At 46.7% G+C, this 20,004-nt stretch overlaps 1 protein-coding gene across 3 annotated transcripts in view; it reads right to left on the reverse strand.

The window, feature by feature from the left end:
- The window catches only part of casz1 (castor zinc finger 1), a 497,282-nt gene that overhangs the window by 57,805 nt on the left and 419,473 nt on the right, over positions 1 to 20,004 (reverse strand). For all 3 annotated transcript variants that reach the window (XM_072244987.1, XM_072244989.1, XM_072244986.1), the window contains 4 exons: positions 16,918 to 17,082; positions 10,770 to 10,942; positions 5,842 to 6,683; positions 1,027 to 1,159 (listed from right to left, as the gene is read on the reverse strand). In XM_072244987.1, coding sequence (XP_072101088.1) covers positions 1,027 to 1,159; positions 5,842 to 6,683; positions 10,770 to 10,942; positions 16,918 to 17,082 — 1,313 coding nt within the window. The remainder of the gene's footprint in view (positions 1 to 1,026; positions 1,160 to 5,841; positions 6,684 to 10,769; positions 10,943 to 16,917; positions 17,083 to 20,004) is intronic.

Here is a 20,004-nt window from a genome sequence, read left to right on the forward strand (position 1 = left end):
TTCTACAAAAAATAGAGGCTATGGTCCAGTTCATCACGGGTAAAGCCCTCCCCACCATTGACCACATCTACAGGGAGTGTTATCGAGGAAAATAGCAATCATCACAAAGGAACACCACCAACAGGTTCAGGAACAGTTACTCCCCCTCAGCCATCTTGAACCAAAGGGGATAACTTCACTCAACTTCAATTGCCCCACTGAAGTGTTCCCAACCTGTGGACTCACTTTCAAGGACTCGTCATCTCATGTTCTTGATATTTATTGCTTATTTATTATTATTATTTCTTTCATTTGTATTTGCACAGTTTGTGTATTTTGCACACCGGTTGTCCACTCTGTTGGGTGCAGTCTTTCACCAATTCTAGAATGGTTACTGGATTTGAGTATGCACGCAAGAAAAAGAATCTCAGGGTTGTATACGGTGACATATATGTACTTTGATAATAAATTTACTTTGAACTTATTGCCTGCCTGCTTTACGCTTTCTCTGTAACAGTAACGTTTTATCCCGTATTCTGTTGTTGTTTTTCCTTTGTCCTACCTCAATCCACTGATGTTTTTGAAATGATCTGTATGGACGGTTTTATAAACTTTTCACTGTCTTGCTGCACGTGACGATAATAAACTAATACCAATGCCGATTACTTATGGGGGACACTGGAGGCCATTCTGCCCATTGAGTCCATGCTGACCTCTTGCAGCCTCATCCCCCCACAGGCTAATATTTCTCACGTGCCAATCAACTTCCGTTTATTTGGTCACTTGCTACCCCAGTGGATGACCTAGCTACATTAACCTACCAACATTAACCTACCAGGAAAAAAACACTTCAGGATGCGGTGGGTCATGGGTCATGGGTCACAGGGAGGACGCACCAATTCCACCCAGCTAGCAGTGGGGTCAGGGTTGAACTGGGGTCACCGGAGCTGTCAGGTGGCAGCCCCACTCGCTAGGGCACCATGCTGCCCACCTCCAGCATCCCCTCTTGTTAGTTTCTAGCTCTAAGCGTTCCAACCAGCTCCGTACCCGTGGTCCTTCAGGCTGAGATTGAGACTCTGATCCTGCAGCGGGTCCTGGGTTTGCGTCTTGACAGTGTCACCGGCCTCCTGCTTGAGCTCGATCAGGCTGAACTGGTTTGCCGGCGTTGGCTGTCCATTCCCTGCAACGAGAGGAGAAAGCGCACAACAATAAACCCTCGTTGGTCAGCGACGTTCCCCGTGATGAGATTGGTTCTGACTTCCACTCTGAGATGGAACAAGTGAAGTGATAATTATCAGAAAATGACAACCGCCCATCAGGATTCTTGGGAGTCGGAAAGGAGGGTAAAACAGAACGAGGAAAAAAGTCTTTGTTTTTAAGCTGTGCTTGTCATAACTAATTTGTGGTCCTGCCTCTTAACTGTTGATTAAATACCATGTTAATGCTGAGAAGCTGTGGCAGGTTCAGAGTGGTAGACAACCTTCATCTCCTTTCAGGATGCCTTGGTTTCTATGGAAACATTGCAGCCTCTCACAGAGCATGCCCAACAGGAACATCTGCCGTCTCTGTCAGATCAAACTTGACAGCCAATCAGATCAGTTCAAACAGCGTGACCCCCCCAAACCCCCCCACGCACCAATCAAATTTATAAGCAAGGTATTTAAATTCGGTGTGTGCAAGAAGTAAAAAAAAATATGCTGACAGAACTGCCTAGTTCCTGCTTCTCCAGAAATACCCGAGTGACTGAAATATTAATTTGCCCTCCGGCAGAAGAAAAAGATTTCTTTTTTAAAAAAAAAAGACAGTGCTATTTCTCAAGTCAGCTGGTTAAGTGAAGATAAAGTACCTTGTTTAGTGACCTTCTCCTTTCTGCATGTACTGTTTGATTCCAAAAGAAGCCTTGTATTACTGTTGCTCCTTTCATAGGCCCAGGATGTCCCCAGATCTACTTTGAAGAGAACTGGTGCACTCTCCTCTCCTATCAGATTCCTTCTTCTTTAACCCTTCACTCCTTCCACCTATCACCTCCCTGCCTCTCATTCCATTCCCCGTGCCCCCACCCACCCACCTTCTCCCTCACCTCATTTCAGCTGTCACGTGCCAGCCTGTACTCCTCCCTCCCTCTGTCCTCATCTCCTTATCATGGCTTCTTCCCCCTTCCTTTCCAGTCCTGATGAAGGGTCTCAGCCCAAAACGTCAACTCTTTATTCCTCTCCACAGATGCTACCTGGCCTGCTGAGTTCCTCCAGCATTTTCTAGGTGTTGTTTTGGGTTTCCAGCATCTACAGAATCTGTGTTGGCAACTTTCAAGTCTTGTCACTGTGGGCCAGAGGTTGTTCGGGAAAAGGTCCCCAAAAAGAAAAGTTCTGACTCGACTGATTCCTCTGGAAGCTTGTTCCATTTTCCCACCACCACTGTTGCCCTCAAGTCACTTTTAAACCTTTCCCCTCTCACCTTAAACCTCTCTTCTCCAGACTTGAAGTTCCCTATCCTGGGGAAAAGGTTATGACAGTTCACCTTATCTATGCCCTTGAATGAGATAATAAAGTTACAAGCCAATATCTCACCTAGGGACCAGAGTTAATGTTGATACTGGCCTGTGCTGAACCATCAGATTCGGGCTACTCAGTTATGTGTAATCTCATGCATCAGATGTAATTTTAGCACACCCATCCTTTTGGGAAACAACGAAGCTGAATTTGATGGACCACCTATTCACGTCAACACAGAACAGAACTGTGCGTCAGTATCTGCTGGAAGAACTCAGTGGGTCAATTAGCATCTGAGGGAGGAAAGGACTTGTCGAGCATTTTGGGTCGAAACCTTGCATTAGGACTCACAGATGCTGTTTGATGTGCTGAGTTCCCGCAGAGCACAGTTTGTGTCCCTGGGTTCCAGCTTCTGAAATCTCTACAGAATGGTAGAGATGAGATCAATTTTATTTGTCACATGCACATCGAAAGAACAGTGAAATGTGTCATTTGCGTTAACGACCAATCTAATTCAGAGACGTGCCAACATAGCATGCCCACAACTCACTAACCCTGACATGTACATCTTTTTAGAATGTGGGAGAATGTGATAAAGGATGAACTGGGTGGACTCTACTCCTTATCCTCAGGAGGTAGAGGGATTTATCCCACTCATTCAAAAGACTTTAAACCTGCTCAATGTGACACAGGGAACCCTTAGCCAAGCACATACAGGAGACACTCATCAAGCTTAAGAATGATTAGTCTGAAGTAAGAGTCCTTTAATTGAACCAAACCCAGTCGATGAAGAGTTAAATATGGGAGGAGCCTGCAGGGATTAGCTTCAGAGATCCAACATGAACTCAGTGGCCACTTTATTAGGTACACTTGTTGTTAATGCAAATATCCAATCAGCCAATCATGTGGCAGCATAGAAGCATGCAGACATGGTCAAGAGGTTCAGTTGTTGTTCAGACCAAAGATCAGAATGGGGAAGAAATATGACCTGAGTGACTTTGACCGTGGAAAGATTCTGGTGCCGGACAGAGTTGTTTGAGTATCTCAGAAGCTGCTGACCTCCTGGGATTTTCACGCACAACAATCTCTAGAGATTACAGAGAATGGTGCAAAAAAAAACACCAAACAAAAAAATCCAGAGCAGCAGTTCTGCGGGCAAAAACGCCTTGTTAGTGAGAGGAGTCACAGGAGAATGGCCAGACTGGTTCAAGATGACAGGAAGGCGACGGTAACTCAAATAACCACTCGCTACAACAGCGGTGCGCAGAAAAGCATCTCCGAACACACAACACGTTGAATCTTGTAGTGGATGGACTACAGCAGCAGAAGACCATGAACATGCTCCCATTAGGAGGCACTTTATTAGGTATAGGAGGCATGTGTGTCACTGAGTGGATGTGATTAGAAAATAAATCTGTCCTTAAAATATCTCAGTTGGATTTATCCTTTTTTTAATTATATCAAAGACATAGGAAGTCCTTTGGTCTTCCATTCACACCTAGATTTACTCTGTCTTCTGGGGATTTGAACTGTTAATTAGGTTTTGGAGTGTTATCATATTAACACGTAGACTTGCTCAATAAAGAGTAACCCTGGGAAAAAAAATCCTTCAAATCAGAGTCAAACTTCAGGACCATGAAGCTCAAATCAATTTAGCCAAATATTTAAACTTTTTACACAGAATAAAGAGGAAACAATCTTGCCTTCTGTTGAGATTGTAACAAGGTCTTTACTGAAGGAGGAAATTAATGGCACATTAGATTTATTTTAAAGATTCACTGACAATTAATGGGTGCAGTAGAATACACGGAACCCTGAGGGCGGTGTGGTCCAAGGATGCTCTCTGAATTACAAATCTTTACATGTGAAATATGTTAAAAGCTGCCAGAATTTCTGAGAGGATTTTGTCTACTGAACATGTAATGTGATGCTGGATCTGTTGTTTGTCATCTACGTCAACGATCTGGATGATAATGAGGTAAACTGGATTGGTAAATTGGCAGATGACACCAAGATTGGGGGCAGAGTGGACAATGAGGAAAACCATCAAAGCCTGCAGTGGAATCTGGACCACCTGGAAAATGGGCTGAAAGAATGGCAAATCATGAACGCGAGGAAGTCTGCAGGTGCTGGAAACCCAGAGCAACACGCATAACATGCCGGAGGAACTCAGCAGGTCAGGCAGCATCTATGGAAATGAATACACAGTTGACGTTTCGGACCAAGACCCTTCAATGCTGACAAGTGTGAGGTGTTTCACTTCAGGAGGACAAACCAGCATAGGACTTGGAAAGTGACCGGTAGGACATTGAGGTGTCCGGTAGAACAAAGGAATCTGGGAATGTAGACGCATAATTCCTTGAAAGTGGCTCACAGTAAGAGAGGGTTGTAAAGAGAGCTTTAGGCACATTGGCCTTCATAAATCAGAGCACTGAGTACAGGAATTGGAATGTTATGTTGGAATGCATAAGGCATTGGAGGGCCTGTTTCTGTGCTGATTCTATGGCATTGTATTTATTTTCATGCATTGATTACGATTGAGTGTTGACTGGTGGGGAGACACATACCCACTGAGCACCGTCACCAAGACTTACATTCCAACCCCGTTGTCCCTGACGGTCTGCCTCGAGATCCTTTCCTCTTGATTACAAGGTTGTTATAGATGAGGGGTAAGCCTCTGACAACCAAGTCCAGCTCCCGGCCTCCACGTGTGGATTAGCTACTAAGCCCGGCAGAACTGTTTCTACCGACAGGGGGAGGGGCAAAGGTGGGTTACTGGTGCCTTAAAACAAGTCGCTTTGGGCTGATGGAGCCCGTCAGCTTCCACTGTCTGTAAGGAGTTTGTACGTTCACCCTGTGACTGCTGAGGTTTCCTCCGGGTACTCCGGTTTCCCCCCACTGTCCAAAGTTGAACGGTTCGGGTGAGTGAGTTGTGGGGAAGCCATGTTGACGTCGGGAGCGTGGTGACACTTGCGTGCTGCCCTGTCCAACCCTCGCTGATTTGATTTGATGCAAATTGTGCATTTTGATGTTCATGTGAAAAATAAAACTAACCTTTAACTCTATCCCCTTTAGTTTTTTTAACTCCCTTGCCTTGGGGGATAAAGACTGAGTGCATTCAGCTTATCTATACTCTTGGTGACTTTATACACCTCTATAAGGTCATCTGTCGGTCTTTATGAATCCTTGTCTCCCCACGTCCTTGTGAATCTTTCTGCACCCTCTCCAGCTTCATGGCATTGTACCTGCAGCTAGGAGACTAGAATATACCTTGCCCCATACCTGGGCACTGATAGAGCGGCCCCCGAGTGTAACGCGTCATGCAGTTCTGTAATCCCATGTGGTAAATCCACGGAAACCCCGGCTGACTTACCTGCCTCTGTTGGGGCGGAAGGCTTGAGGGCGGCGGCAGCGAGGCGGGCCATCATGGGCGAGATAAGACCCTTGCTCGCCGTCATCTTCTCCATGATGGATGCTGCCGCCGGGGGCATGGCAGCCGGGCTGCCCGAGGCTGAGACGGCTTGCGAGGGGGACTCAGTGGGCAGGCTGGAGATGCCGGAGGAGATGGCGGAGATCAGGCCAGCAGCCGACACCGGCAGGGCCACGGACACCCGGTTGGGCAGCATTGGGAAGAAGGGTCCACTGGCTGACATCCCGGCGTTGGAGAGGGCCAGCGCCACTGGGATGGAGCTGGGCAGCGTCTGGGAGAGGAGGGTGGGTATCTTGGTGACGGGCATCACGCCGGAGCCAGGCTTGACGGCCTGGGCGTTGGAGATCTCGCTGGAGGGGGCGGGCAGCACAATGGGAACTGAGGACTGCTGGCTGGTCGGGGAGGCGCTCAGGCTCGAGTTCTTGCTACTGATGGCAGAGTAGTCGATGAGGTCGTCGTTGCTGGAGTCGTCCTGCTCGGCGTCCTTGCGGCCCAGTAGCTGGGAGGCGAGTCCCAGCCCCCCCGCGCTGCGGATGTGGCGGCGCTCGTGTTTGCGCTTGTGCGACGTCATCTGGCTGGTGGAGGTAAAGGTGAAGCCGCAGCCCAGGCGGATGCAGTGGAAGTGGTTGGTGGCCTTGCTGTACACGCAGCCCTCGTATTTGCACTCCTCGTACTTGTAGAACTTCTTGAAGCCGTCCTTGGCGTAGGCGTCGTCCTTGATGTGGTAGCTCTTGTGCTTCTCGATGTCACACTTGTTCTTGAAGGTGAATGTGCAGCCAGCGCGCCTGTGGGAAGACGAGAGGTTACTGAATAGGCGCCACGTTTCCCCCTGTCCCAATATGCCTGCCTGGGATTATAGCCACAGAATAATACACCATGAATTAGGCCCTTTGGTCCAACTTATTCATGCTGACCCATTGGTAATTGATTTACTATTGTCACGTATACTGAGATAGAATGATAAACTTTGCTCACGTGGTTTCCAGGCAGATCATAATCACAATCAGGTTATTATCTCTGACATATACAATACTGTGCAAAAGTCTTAGGCACATGTAAAAAAATTCAGTAAAGTGAAGGTGCTTTCAAAAAGAATGAAACGTTTCTAAATATCAAAAACATTAACTATAAACAGCAGTAAACAGTAAAAATAACTAAATCAAATCAATATTTGATGCGACCAGCTTTTGCCTTTAAAACTGCACCAATTCTCTTAGGTACATTGTCGTGAAATTTGATAAGAAAATTGTCTGGTAAGTGGTTCCAAGTATCTTGGAGAACATGCCACAGTTCTTCTGCAGACTTTGGCTGTCTCGCTTGCTTCTGTCTCTCCGGGTAATCCCTGACAGCCTCGATAACGTTGAGATCAGGGCTCAATGGAGGCCATACCATCTGACACCATATAAAAAATCTACAGTGCCGAAGACACTTGCACAGTACTGTTGTTAAATTTGTTTTGTGGCAACATTACAGTGCAATAAATTTTTAAAAAATCACTAATATAAAAGTAAATGATAAGATATCGAGTGCAAAAGAGGAATAGTGAGGTGGTGTTCATGGGTTTAGGGACCATTCAGTAATCTGATGGCAGAGGGGAAGACAGTGTTTCTAAAGGTGTTGAGTGTGGGTCTTTAGGTTCCTGTGCCTCCCTGATGGTAGTAGTGAGAAGAGGGCATGTCCTGGACGGTGAGGGTCCTTAATGATGGATGCTGCCTTCTTGAGGCTCCACCTTTTGAAGGTATCCTCGATGGCCGAGAGGCTAGCGCCCATGATAGAGCCAGCTGAGTTTACGACCATTGTAGACTCTGACGACCCTGGGTATTGGAGACTCCATACCAGGTGGAGATGCAACCAGTCAGAACGTTCTCCATGTAGACTTTTGTTAGAGTAATTTGCAATCAAACTTCGGTCCTCAAACTCCTAAGAAGTATCGCATGGGCTTGCTTTTCCATGACTGCATCAATATCATCCCATACATAAATACACTGAGGTGGCATGAGAGGGGAAAACAATAACAGAGTGCAGAATATTGGGTTACAATTAGAGAGCAAGTGCAGAGCAGATAGATTGATAAGGTGCAAGGGCAACAAGGTAGAACAAGGTATCAAGAATTCATCTTTCTCATAGAAGGTGCCCATGACCGTGTTTGGTCCATGTCCTCCATTATCTCTCCCTGGAACTTGAGCCCTCATGACAGTGACAACCACAATGAAGGCAGCTCTTGCAAATCAGTTGGCTAACAGACCACATGAGGCTTTTCCGTTTACCCACCAAAGTATTAGCTGTAGCTTGGTTAAGAACACAAGAGTGCTTTGAAACCATGCACCACTGAACTCAAGGACAGCCTCTATCCTGCTCTTCTCATACTAGAACATAGAACATAAGACCATAAGATATAGGAGCAGAAGTAGGCCATTGAGCCCATCAAGTCTGCTCCACCACTCAATCATGGCTGATCCAATTCTTCCAGTCATCCCCACTCCCCTCCCTCCTCTCCATATCCTTTGATGCCCTGGCTAATCAAGAACCTATCTATCTCTTCCTTAAATGCACCCAATGACTTGGCCTCCACAGCCGCTCGTGGCAACAAATTCAGCAGATTTACCAACCTCTGACTAAAGTAATTTCTCTGCATCTCTGTTCTAAATGGACATCCTTCAATCTTGAAGTCGTGCCCTCTTGTCCTAGACTCCCCTACAATGGGAAATAACTTAGCCATATCTAATCTATTCAGGCCTTTTAACATTCAGAATGTTTCTACGAGATCCCCCTTCATTCTCCTCAACTCCAACGAATACAGCCCAAGAGCTGCCAGACGTTCCTCATACAGTAACCCTTTCATTCCTGGAATCATTCTTGTGAATCTTCTCTGAACCCTCTCCAATGTCAGTATATCTTTTCTAAAATAAGGAGCCCAAAACTGCACACAATACTCCAAGTGTGGTTTCACGAGTGCCTTATAGAGCCTCAACATCATATCCCTGTTCTTATATTCTATACCTCTAGAAATGAATGCCAACATTGCATTTGCCTTCCTTACCACTGACTCAACCTGGAGGTTAACCTTTAGGGTATCCTGCACAAGGACTCCAAGTCCCTTTGCATCTCTGCATGTTGAATTCTCTCCCCATCTAAATAACAGTCTGCCCGTTTATTTCTTCCACCAAAGTGCATAAGCAGCACAGTACAGCACAGGAACAGGCCCTTCAGCCCTCAATGTTGTGCCAGACCAGCTAAAAATCAAATCAAAAACACCCAAACACTAATCCCTCCTACCTGCGCCATGACAATCTTCCTTACATCCATGTGCCTATCTAAACGTCTCTTAAAAGCCTCTAATGTATTTGCCTCTACCACCACACCAGGCATCCACCAATCTCCGAGTAAAATTCTTACCCTTCACATCCCCTTTGAAGCTACTCCCTCTCACCTTCAGTGAATGCGCTCCAGTATTGGACATTTCAATCCCTGGGAAGCAGATACTTCCTGTCTACTCTATCTCTGCCTCTTATCCATCAGATCTCCCCTCAGCCTCTGGCGATCCAGAGAAAACAACCCAAGTATGTCCAGCCTCTCATGATAGCTCATGCCCTCCAAAACCAGGCAGCATCATGGTAAACCTCTTCTGCAACCTCTCCAAAGACTCCACATCCTTCCTACAGCAGGGTGACCAAAACTTTATGCAATACTCCAGATGTGGCCTAACCAGAGTTTTATAAAGTTGTAAAATAACCTGTTGACTTTTGAACTCTTGAAAGAATGCCCCACATGCTAAAAGATGAACCCTTGATCTCCCAGTTCAATTAGAGCAGGGTTCCCCAGACCCCTCGGTTAATGGTTGGGGTCCATGGCATAACAAAGGTTGGGAACCCTGCATTAGAGATACAGGATGGTAACAGGTCCTTCCGGCCCAACGAGCCTGTGTCCTCCAATTACACAATGGGATGGATTAATCTGCAAATCTGTACCTCTTTGGAATGTGGGAGGAAACCAGCACTCGGAGGAAACCCTCGTGGTCATGGAGAGAACGTAAAGACTCATTTTAGAGAGCGACGGGAATTGGGACTGGGGTCAACAGTGCCGTAATAGCGTTCTGCTAACCGCTACAGTACCGCGCCACCCGAACCTCGTCCTCATCGCAGCCCCGGCACATTATTGGTCTAAGCACATCACATTTTCTCTGGAGCTGCGCCATTATGTTCCACATTCCGATTTACTTTTTACGACCTTGATGCACTTATGTAGGGGATGATCTGACCAGAGTGCACACAAACACACACAATTTCATGGCATCTCAGTATATGTGACAATAATGAGCCACTACCACAACAGATTGGGGTGTATGGGGTATCCAAGGGGGGTTGGCCCCCCTGGTGAAGGGGCTTGTTGTGTCCATCCCGGGGCAGCTCACTCACCTTTGGTCCCCACCGGACACTCAGCTCTCACCTGTAACTTCAAGTAGCTGTTTGCATGCGACAGCGGTCCCACCCTGGTACCCAACCTTGGCAGGCAGGTTAAACCAGGTGAGGGTAGTTGGCCTCGTACCCCAGTGAGATAAGTACGTGTGAAGTCAGCTCTGGTGGACTGGGCGGATGAGATCTGCAGTGAGGTCCAACGGCCAGGAAGGCTTTGTGGAGAGCGAAGGGCACGAGGGGGCACAAAAGGACTCTCGGTCATCTACTGCAACCAAGGGAGACCCCAGTTGTGACGACTACTATGAATTCCGAGTTCGAGGGAGTGGAACTGCCCCAGTGCAACGGCGTTTCCACTTTCAAAACTCTCCCGCACAGGCTTCCCATCGTCGTCGGATATGATGGACAACCGTACCAGATACAACCGATACCAGAGGTATTGCGATGGGAAGGAGTTACCTGCAGTGGAAGTGGGTGGTTTTCTGTCCGTAGAACTGACACCCCAGAGTCCCGCAGTCTTCGGTCGCCCGGAAACGCTGGAAACCATCGTTGATCAGCTGTGCGTTTTTCTTATGGAAGTTTTCGTGCGTCATGACGTCAGAGGTGCTGGTGTACACCTTCGTGCAGCCCACCTGGGTGGAGAGATGGAGATGAACTATCTGAGAGAGTACTTGGGAGGATAGAGCATCAGGAGGAAGATGTTCCAGTTGGCAGGGAGAAGAGAAAAAACAGATACGTTTAATGGCAAGGTACTACTAAACAATGGTATAAAGTCATAGAGAACTACAGCACAGAAACAGGCCCTTCAGCCCATCTAATCCATACCTTCTGCCTAGTCCCATTGATCTGCACCTGGACCACAGCCTCCATACCCCTCCCATCCATGTTCTTATCCACAATCCTCTTAGCCGTTGAAATTGAACCCACATCCACCATTTCTGCTGGCAGCTTGTTCCACACTCACACCACTTTCTAAGTCAGAGGTTCACAACCTTTTTTATGCCATGGACCAATCCATTAAGCGAGGGATCTGTGGAGTCCAGGTTAGGAATCCCTGTTCTAAGTGAAGAAGTTTCCCCTTAAATATTTCATTTTAACCCTTGACCTCTATTTCTGGTCTCACCCAACCAGTGGAAAAAGTCTATACGCCTCATAAATTTTTATACCTCTATCAAATCTCCCATCATTCTCCTCTGCGTCAGGCAATAAAGTCTTAACCTTTTCACCCTTTCCCCTGTATCTCAGGTCCTCAAGTTCCGCGCCATCCTTGTAAATATTCCCTGTACTCCTTCAATCTTATATCTTTTCTGTAGGTAATTGTACTGAAGGATCCATTTATGCTGGTTCAGTGGATGAAGGAATATGCAGATATAGCAAACAATGAGGAAGGATCTTGGCCCCAAATGTCGATTGTTCGTTCATGCCTGACCTGCTGAGTTCTGCCTACGTTGTGTGTGCGTTCAAAAGGAGCTCTGCTGGAGTTCATGAGCAGGAACATCTTTCTACGTCTTCACAACTGAATATCATGTTCAGTTTTGGTCGCCCTGCTATTACGCTAGAAAGAGTGCAGAGGGGATTTATGAGGATATTGCTGAGACTCGATGGACTGAGGTATGGAGAGAGCATGAGCAGGTGGGAACATTTTCGACGGGTGTGTAAGAGAATGCATGGTGGTCTTACAGAGGTGTGGGCGTCGGGGTGCAGATACATCTCTACCAACGGAGGTGTAAGATGTTCCGTCCCTTTGCTAGCCTGCAGGTCACTTTTGGGCAAAGTGTAGCACCTTCTTAAGCCCCCCTCCTCACCCCCACTGCTGATCAGGGTCACGTGAAACCACGGGAACAGAGGGTGGATGGTCGTATGAGTATCTGGTGCATATCACAAGTCCTGGTTATGCAACCACTGACGCCAGGCAGACAATCTCTGAAGAGTATTGATAATGGCTGGGGTCACCCGTCTTATAAAGACACTGCCCAGAAGAAGGCAATGGCAAACCACTTCCGTAGGAAATTTTGTCAAGAACAATAATGGTCATGATCACCCACATCACAGGACATGGCACATAATGATGATAATAAAATTACGAGGGGCAAGATAGAGTGACTGGACACAGACTTTTTTCTAGAGTTAAGGAACCAAAAACTAGAAGGAAAAGTTTTCAAGTTGAGAGGGGAGAGATTTAATAGGAACCCCAGGCCCAGCTGACTGCCATGGCTACAGCTGCTTCCAGAAGGTAGAGGTCTCTGGTCTCGAGCGGCAACTAACGGGGAAGCCAAAGCACTTCCTCTTTTTCACGTCCTATCCAGTATTTTACCATCTGAATATACTCGGGCCAAGAGCACTAAAAGTTGAGAATAAGCAATGACTGTGCTGTCGAGTACCTTCACTCCATCTGCCACAGGCAGGATTTCCCAGTAGCCAACCATTTTAATTCCAATCCCCACTCCCATTCCGACATGTCAGTCCACGGTCTCCTCTACTGCCACGATGAGGCCACCGTCAGGGCGGAGGAGCAACACCTTATATTCCATCTAGGTAGCCTCCAACTTGATGGCATGAACATTGATTTCTCCTACTTTTGGTAATTTCAGTAATTTCTCCCCTTCTTCCTCTCTCTTTTTCCATTCCCGATTCTCCCTCCCCTCTAACCACTTCTCTTCTCCTCACCTGCCTATCACCTCCCTCTGATGCCCCTCCTTCACTTTCTCACATAGTCCACTCTCCTCTCCCACCAGATTCCTTCTTCAGCCCTTTACCTCTTCCACCAGTCACCTTCTCACTTACCCCCCCCCCAGCCACCTACCCTGTCACCTTTCTTCACCAATCACCTTCCAGCTTGTTCTCCCCACCCCCCTCCCACAACCTCCTTAATCTGGCTTCTTCCCCCTTCCTCTCCAGTCCTGATGAAGGGTCTCGGCCCAAAACGTTGACTGTTTACTGCTCTCCATAGATCCTGTCTGACCTGCTGAGCTCTTCCAGCATTTTGTGTATGTTCCATTAAAAACTGAGAGATCATTTCAGGCCTAGCTTGGCCCGCAAAGGTTAATGTCTTTTGATCTGTAACTTCTTTGAAGGCAGAGACTCTCCTTCATAGGAAGAGGCACGCATTTGATGGAAATGACCTAGAGTAGCGTTATATTTGGGAAAATCACACAATACCTGCAGTTTCCAAAAGATAAAAGGCTCAGCATTAAAGGACTGACTATTTAAAGGGGCAGTACAAAGCCAAGGCATGCATGCAGGCCCAGGGAACCCTCTAGAAAACTGTTCATTTTCAAATTGGGAGATTTTTGATTCAAATTCAGGATGCTGTGAGTTTTAAACCTAGTACTTAGGACCAAAGCAGCCCAGAGACCTGTGAGCCCCACTAATAACCGTAACCATCCTTCTGAACTATCTCCCAGTTATCTCTCCTGGCCTGCTTACTTCAAGGACTTTTTTTTGTTTTGGAGGGGCAGTGATTGAGGCGTGACCTGATACAGGCATAATCTTTATTCCATGGTAACGGTATTAAAAACAAGATTGCCACGGTAGCGTAATGGTTCGCGCAATCCCTTTAAGGAGATCACCAATTTGGGCTTTGATTCCCCGCCCTACTGTCAGGAGTTTGCACGCTCTCCTTGTGACCCTGTGGGTTTCCTCTGGGTACTCCAGTTCATCTCCCACACTCCAAAGACTTAAGGGTTAGGGCACGCTACATTGGCACTGGAAGCATGACGACACTTGCAGGCTGCCCCCAGCACATCCTTGCTGATTTGATTTGATGCATTTCACTGCGCGTTTCAATGTTTCAATCTACGTGTCACAAATAAAGCAAATCTTTAAAAGCGAGGCACAGATTTAAGTTGAGGGGAAGGAATTTTACTGGGGAGCTGAGGAGAAAGGTTTTTACACTGACATTGGTTGATATCTGGAACAGAGGAGGTGGAGAAGTCAGATACAACCAATGTGTTTCAGAGCTATTTAGAGAGATAATTGAATAGACATTCATAGAAAGATGCAGACACAGTGAAGGCAAAAGGCATTGGCTAGCATGGACATAATGGCACGAAGGGCCTTTTGCTTGCCAATGCTTTACAAAGCATTGGTCATCCAGACTTGAAGTATTGTGAGCCGTTTTGGGCTCCATATTTAAGAAAGGATGTGCTGGCATTGGAGAGGGTCTCAACGAGGTTTTAAAGGAATGATCTCGGGAAATGAGAGGGTTAATGTATGAGCAGCGTTTGATGGCTCTGGACCTGTACTTGCTGGAGTTTAAAAGAATAACAGGGGACCTCACTGAAATCTATCAAATTTAGAAGGGCCTAGAAAGAGTGGACGTGGAGATGATGTTTCCAATAGTGGAAGAGTCTAGGACCAGAGGGCACAGTCTCAGAATACAAGGACATCCCTTTCAGGCAGAGATGTGGAGTAATTTATTTAGCCAGAGGGTGGTAAATCTGGGGAATTCATTGCCACATAGGACTGTGTGGGCCCAGTCATTGGGTATATTTAAAGTGGAGGTTGATAAGTTCTTGATTAGTAAAGGCATCAAAGCTTACTGGGAGCAGGCAGGCAGAATAGGGTTGAGAGGGATAATAAATCAGCCATGATGGAATTACAAAGCAAACTCGATGGGCTGAATAGCCTAATTATACTCCTAGGTCTTAGGAGCATAATGTTATTCATTATACTCAATAATTATAATCAATTTCACAATAAAATTCATCAGAAGGCTACTGAAGAAACCAATCCCCTATTTCCAAAGCTCATTCTTTCCACCTGTCCTCTGCCAATGCGGGAGTCCGAGAAGATTTATTTTGGACGGAAAAAGAACTCCGTCTGACTTTCTGAACTGCGGGTTCCCCAGACAAGCACTAAAATTAGCCTCAGATGGTATCAGAAGCTACCAGAAGTGGCTGTTGAGTGAAACCAGGATTATGGAGTGAGGAAAAGCATTTCCTGCATCAGATAATGACTGCAGAGTTCATAAAGGATGTGGCCCGCTTGGATATGGTGCCTTGTGGACACACTGTGGGCGTGAAAGTCTAAAGATCTCACAGGAGATACGGCACTGCCTGAAATACAGTCCAAACAGCTTGAGTAGGATGTCAGCTCCTGTGAAGGAAAATCATACTCTGAACTCTTCAAAGTCAGAATCAGGTTTAATACCACTAATGAAATCTATGAAATTTGTTGTTTTAACGTCAGACCAAAAGACATGGGAGCAGAATTAGGCCATTCAGCCCATCGAGTCTGCTCCACTATTCAATCATGACTGATTTACTATCCCTCTCAACCTTATTCTCCTGTCTTCTTCCTGTAAACTTTGACATCCTTATTAATCAAGAACTTGTCATCCTCCGCTTTAAATATACCAGATTTGTTGTTTTCTTGCTCTCAGTATAGCGCAACTCATAAAAATACTATAAATTTAAATTTACAAAATTAAAAGACACAAAGATAAGTAAATAAAAGGAGAGCCATGGTCCAGGAACAGGTCAACGGATGAGGCAGAGTAACAGCTTGGCCCAGACAAGATGTTTCTGTGCTGTATTGCTCTGTGATTCTCGTGCACAAGACTGTGTTTCAGTACTGAGCAGATATCACTGCCCTTGGTCAGAAAGATTCGACTCCCAAAACGCTGGAGAAACTCCAGGCAGCACCTACGGAGGGAAATGGACAGTCGACGTTTTGGGCCGAGACCCTTCATCTGGACTGGAAGATGGAGGTGAGATAGCCAGTATTAAAAAGGTGGAGGGAAGGGGTGGAGAAAGAGGTGATCCAAATGAGGAGGGGAGGTAACGATAGAGGCTGGGAGGTGAGAGGTGGAGGAGACAAAGGACTGCAGATGATGGAATCTGACAGGGAAGGAAGGTGGAGCACAGATTCAAGGGGAGGGAGGTGGGAGTGCAGTTAAAGATTAGCTTTATTTGTCACACATAGAGAATACTGAGACGCACAGTGAAGTGTGTCGTTTGCATCAAACCAAATCATCTGGGGCAGTCCGCAAGTGTCGCCAGGCATCCAGCGCCAACACAGCACGCCCTCAACTCGGTAACTAGGAATGGGTAGTAAATGCTGGTCTTGCTGCAATTTTGTTTCGGATTTTCAGCATCTGCTGTTTTGTGCTTCTGAGACTCTTCTATTTCCCAGTCCTTTTCCATTCTGCTGCTTTGAAGATGATGTGTTCTTCTGGCTAGAGTTCTGTTGGTTACCATTCTGCTGGTTATAGCTTTGCTAATTATAGTTCTGCTGGTTATGGTTGTGCTGATTATGGTATTCTAGGTATACTGCTGTTCTGCTGGCTATAGTTTGGCTAGTCATGGTTCTTTTGGTTATAGGTTTGCTGGTTATGGTTCTTTTTGGTTATAGGCTTGCTGCTATGGTTCTTCTAAGTATAGTTCTGCTGGTCATGGTTTTGCTGGTTGTAGTTCTCTTTGTTATAGTGTTGCTAGTTATGGTTTTCCAGGGTATAGTTCCTCTGGGTATGTTCCTGCCGACTGAAGTTTCCTCTGGGTATAGTTTGGCTGTGTATCGGTCTGCTGGACGCTGCTCAGAGTGGAGGGGAGTGGGGAGCGGCCGTCCATTGCGTTGAGCGAGGGCAGTCCCTGCTGCAGGGGCTTACCTGCATACAGTGGTAGTGCGTGCTCTTGCCGTTCAGGTGGCACCCGTGGTAATAAACACTGCAGTCGTCCAGGGGGCTAAACCGCATGAAGCCGTGCTGGAGGGAGTTGTCTCTTTTCTTGTGCATGTTGTAGTGTCGAATCACATCTTGCTTACTGGTAAATCTCTGCCAAAAGAATAGCATTAATCAGTCAGCCATCCCGTTCCTCATTCTGGCTCCCTTCTCTCCTCAGCTGCCTATCACCTCGCTCTAGTGCCCCTCCTCCTTCCATTCCTCTCTGAGTCCATTCTCCTTTCCTATCAGATTCCTTCATCAGCTCTTTACCTTTTCCAGCTTCTTGCTTCATCCCCTTCCCCCAGCCCACCCACCTCCCCCCTCACCTGGTCTCACCTATCACCTGCCAGCTTGTACTTCCCCTCCCTCCACCATCTTGTTCAGGCTTCTGCCCCCTTCCTCTCCAGTCCTGATGAAGGGTCTCGGCCCGAAACCTTGACTGTTTGTTCCCCTCCACAGATGCTGCCTGAGTTCCTCCAGCATTTTGAGTTTGTTGGCCACAGTCCTGACTGGAACTGGAATTGGTTCATGATTGTCATGTGTACTGAGACTGAGTGAAAAAACTTGTCTTGCATACTGTTCATGCCAATCAATTCATTACGCAGTGCATTGAGGTAGAACAAGAGAAAAACAGTAACAGCAATGCACTTCCCCTGTCACTGTAACACTGTGTCCTGCATTGTCACTGCTTTCCCCTTTGTACTGTTGAGGTTGTATAAGACATGGCTATGCTCAAGTTCTGTAAGACGTTCGTGAGGCCTAATTTGGAGTACTGAGTGCAGTTTTGGTCACCTGTCTACAGGAAAGATGTAAATACGGTTGAAAGAGTACAAAAAAAGTTCATGAGGATGTTGCTGGGAGTGGAGGACCTGAGTTATAAGGAAAGATTGAATAGGTTAGAATTTTATTCCTTAGAATGTAGAAGACTGAGGAGAGATTTGATAGAGGTTTACAAAATTATGAGGGGTATAGACAGGATAAATGCAAGCAGGCGTTTTTCACTGAGGTTGGGTGGGACTACAACCAGAGGTCATGGGTTAAGGGTGAAAGGTGAAAAGTTCAAGAGGAACATGAGGGGAAACTTCTTCACTCAGAGGGTGTGAGAGTGTGGAAGAAGATGCTAGCACAAGTGGTGCATGCAAGCTCGATTTCAACGTTTGAGAGAAGTTTGGATTGGTACATGGATGGTAGGGCTATGGTGGCGTATGGTCCTGGTGCAGGTCGATGGGAGTAGCAGTTTAAATGGTCAGCATGAACTAGATGGGCCAAAGGGCCTACTTCTGTGCTGTACTTTTCTATGACTCTATGACTAGTTGGATGTATCCATGTTTTGAAGTGATCTGTATGGGTGGCATGTTTTCACAGTATTTCTGACAATAATAAACCGATTTACTAACTTTGTTGTTTCCTTACTAGAAAGTTGACACTCAGGATGGGTCGGAGAGGGTGGAGTTACCCTCCCCAGTTTGGCCAGTGGTATGTCCTTTACTTGCACATTTCTTTTCAACTCATTTTGAAATTTTCTGCTCTGTTTGATGCAATGACATTAATGCCAACATTTTTTTTCTGGATTAAACTCCTGTTTTCCCATGAACAGTAGTGCTCTGAAAATCCAGAGGTCCTTGACCGAGCTTGGCAACCTGGGTCTTACTGGTGACTCGTGAACAGTAACTGGCTTGTAGAGACTCCAACAGAAACACTAAACTTCCTATACAAACCCTCTTTATACCCATTGATAGGGGAGAGAAACAACTATCAGCTATTAAATGAAACTTTATATGTTTCTAAGTGCATCCCCAATATCATAATAGTTTGCTTGTGAAAGCTTAACTGCTTTTAATGTTTTCATAATTTAAAGTCTGTTTAAATCTTCATAATCTTCTGCTGACTCATTTCAATCCTTCAAAAAAAATTATAATCCACTTATAATCACTTGTTGTCTCTGCCACGTTCTGCTTTTCCCGAGCTTTTCTGGGGGATTAGGCCTCACATGGGCTCCCAGGCCTCACATGGGCTCCCAGGCCTCACATTGGCTCCCAGGCCTCACATTGGCTCCCAAGGCCTCACATTGGCTCCCAGGCCTCACATTAACTCCCAGGCCTCACATTGGCTCCCAAGGCCTCACGTTGGCTCCCAGGCCTCACATTGGCTCCCAAGGCCTCACATTGGCTCCCAGGCCTCACATTGGCTCCCAAGGCCTCACACTGGCTCCCAAGGCCTCACACTGGCTCCCAAGGCCTCACGTTGGCTCCCAGGGCCTCACGTTGGCTCCCAAGGCCTCACGTTGGCTCCCAAGGCCTCACGTTGGCTCCCAAGGCCTCACGTTGGCTCCCAAGGCCTCACGTTGGCTCCCAAGGCCTCACGTTGGCTCCCAGGCCTCACATTGGCTCCCAGGCCTCACACTGGCTCCCAGGCCTCACACTGGCTCCCAGGCCTCACACCAGCTCCCATGCCCCACAATGCCTCCCAGACCACACACTGGAAAGCTGCTGACGGTTGTTCACTGCTCTGGTTTATAAAGAAGTCTTAAATGTGTCTTTCACCAATTTTGTGAAGGTGAAGATTTGGTGAGTGGAAGACTAATGGCAGTGCTAGGAAAAACAGTTGGAATGATGGCCAACAGTTGTATTGATGGCAAACTTTTGCACGCCACAAATTCTCAAGATGACATCAGATTGCATGGAGTGAGAGAAAGTTTAAAAGAAATGAGCAGGGGTGGTTCGGCACATTTTGTGTGCCACATTTCCAGGGGAGACATTGAATTGCGCATAATTAATACTTGGAAATAAAAAGAAGTTAGATTTAAGCATAGCGGCCATTTTGTGAGTGGGCCAATAAGAGATTTCACCCCTCCCCCTCCCCCTTTCAAATCTCTTACTATCTCTTCTTTCAGTTAGTCCTGACGAAGGGTCTCGGCCCGAAACGTCGACTGTACCTCTTCCTAGAGATGCTGCCTGGTGTGTGTTTCAGCGAGTTAGGTGTTAAGTTAAAGGACAGGGCCTCCAGGGTTGTGATCTCAGGATTCCTACCTGT

Source organism: Mobula birostris, chromosome 27 (assembly GCF_030028105.1).
Source record: "Mobula birostris isolate sMobBir1 chromosome 27, sMobBir1.hap1, whole genome shotgun sequence".
NCBI classification, from domain to species: domain Eukaryota; kingdom Metazoa; phylum Chordata; class Chondrichthyes; order Myliobatiformes; family Myliobatidae; genus Mobula; species Mobula birostris.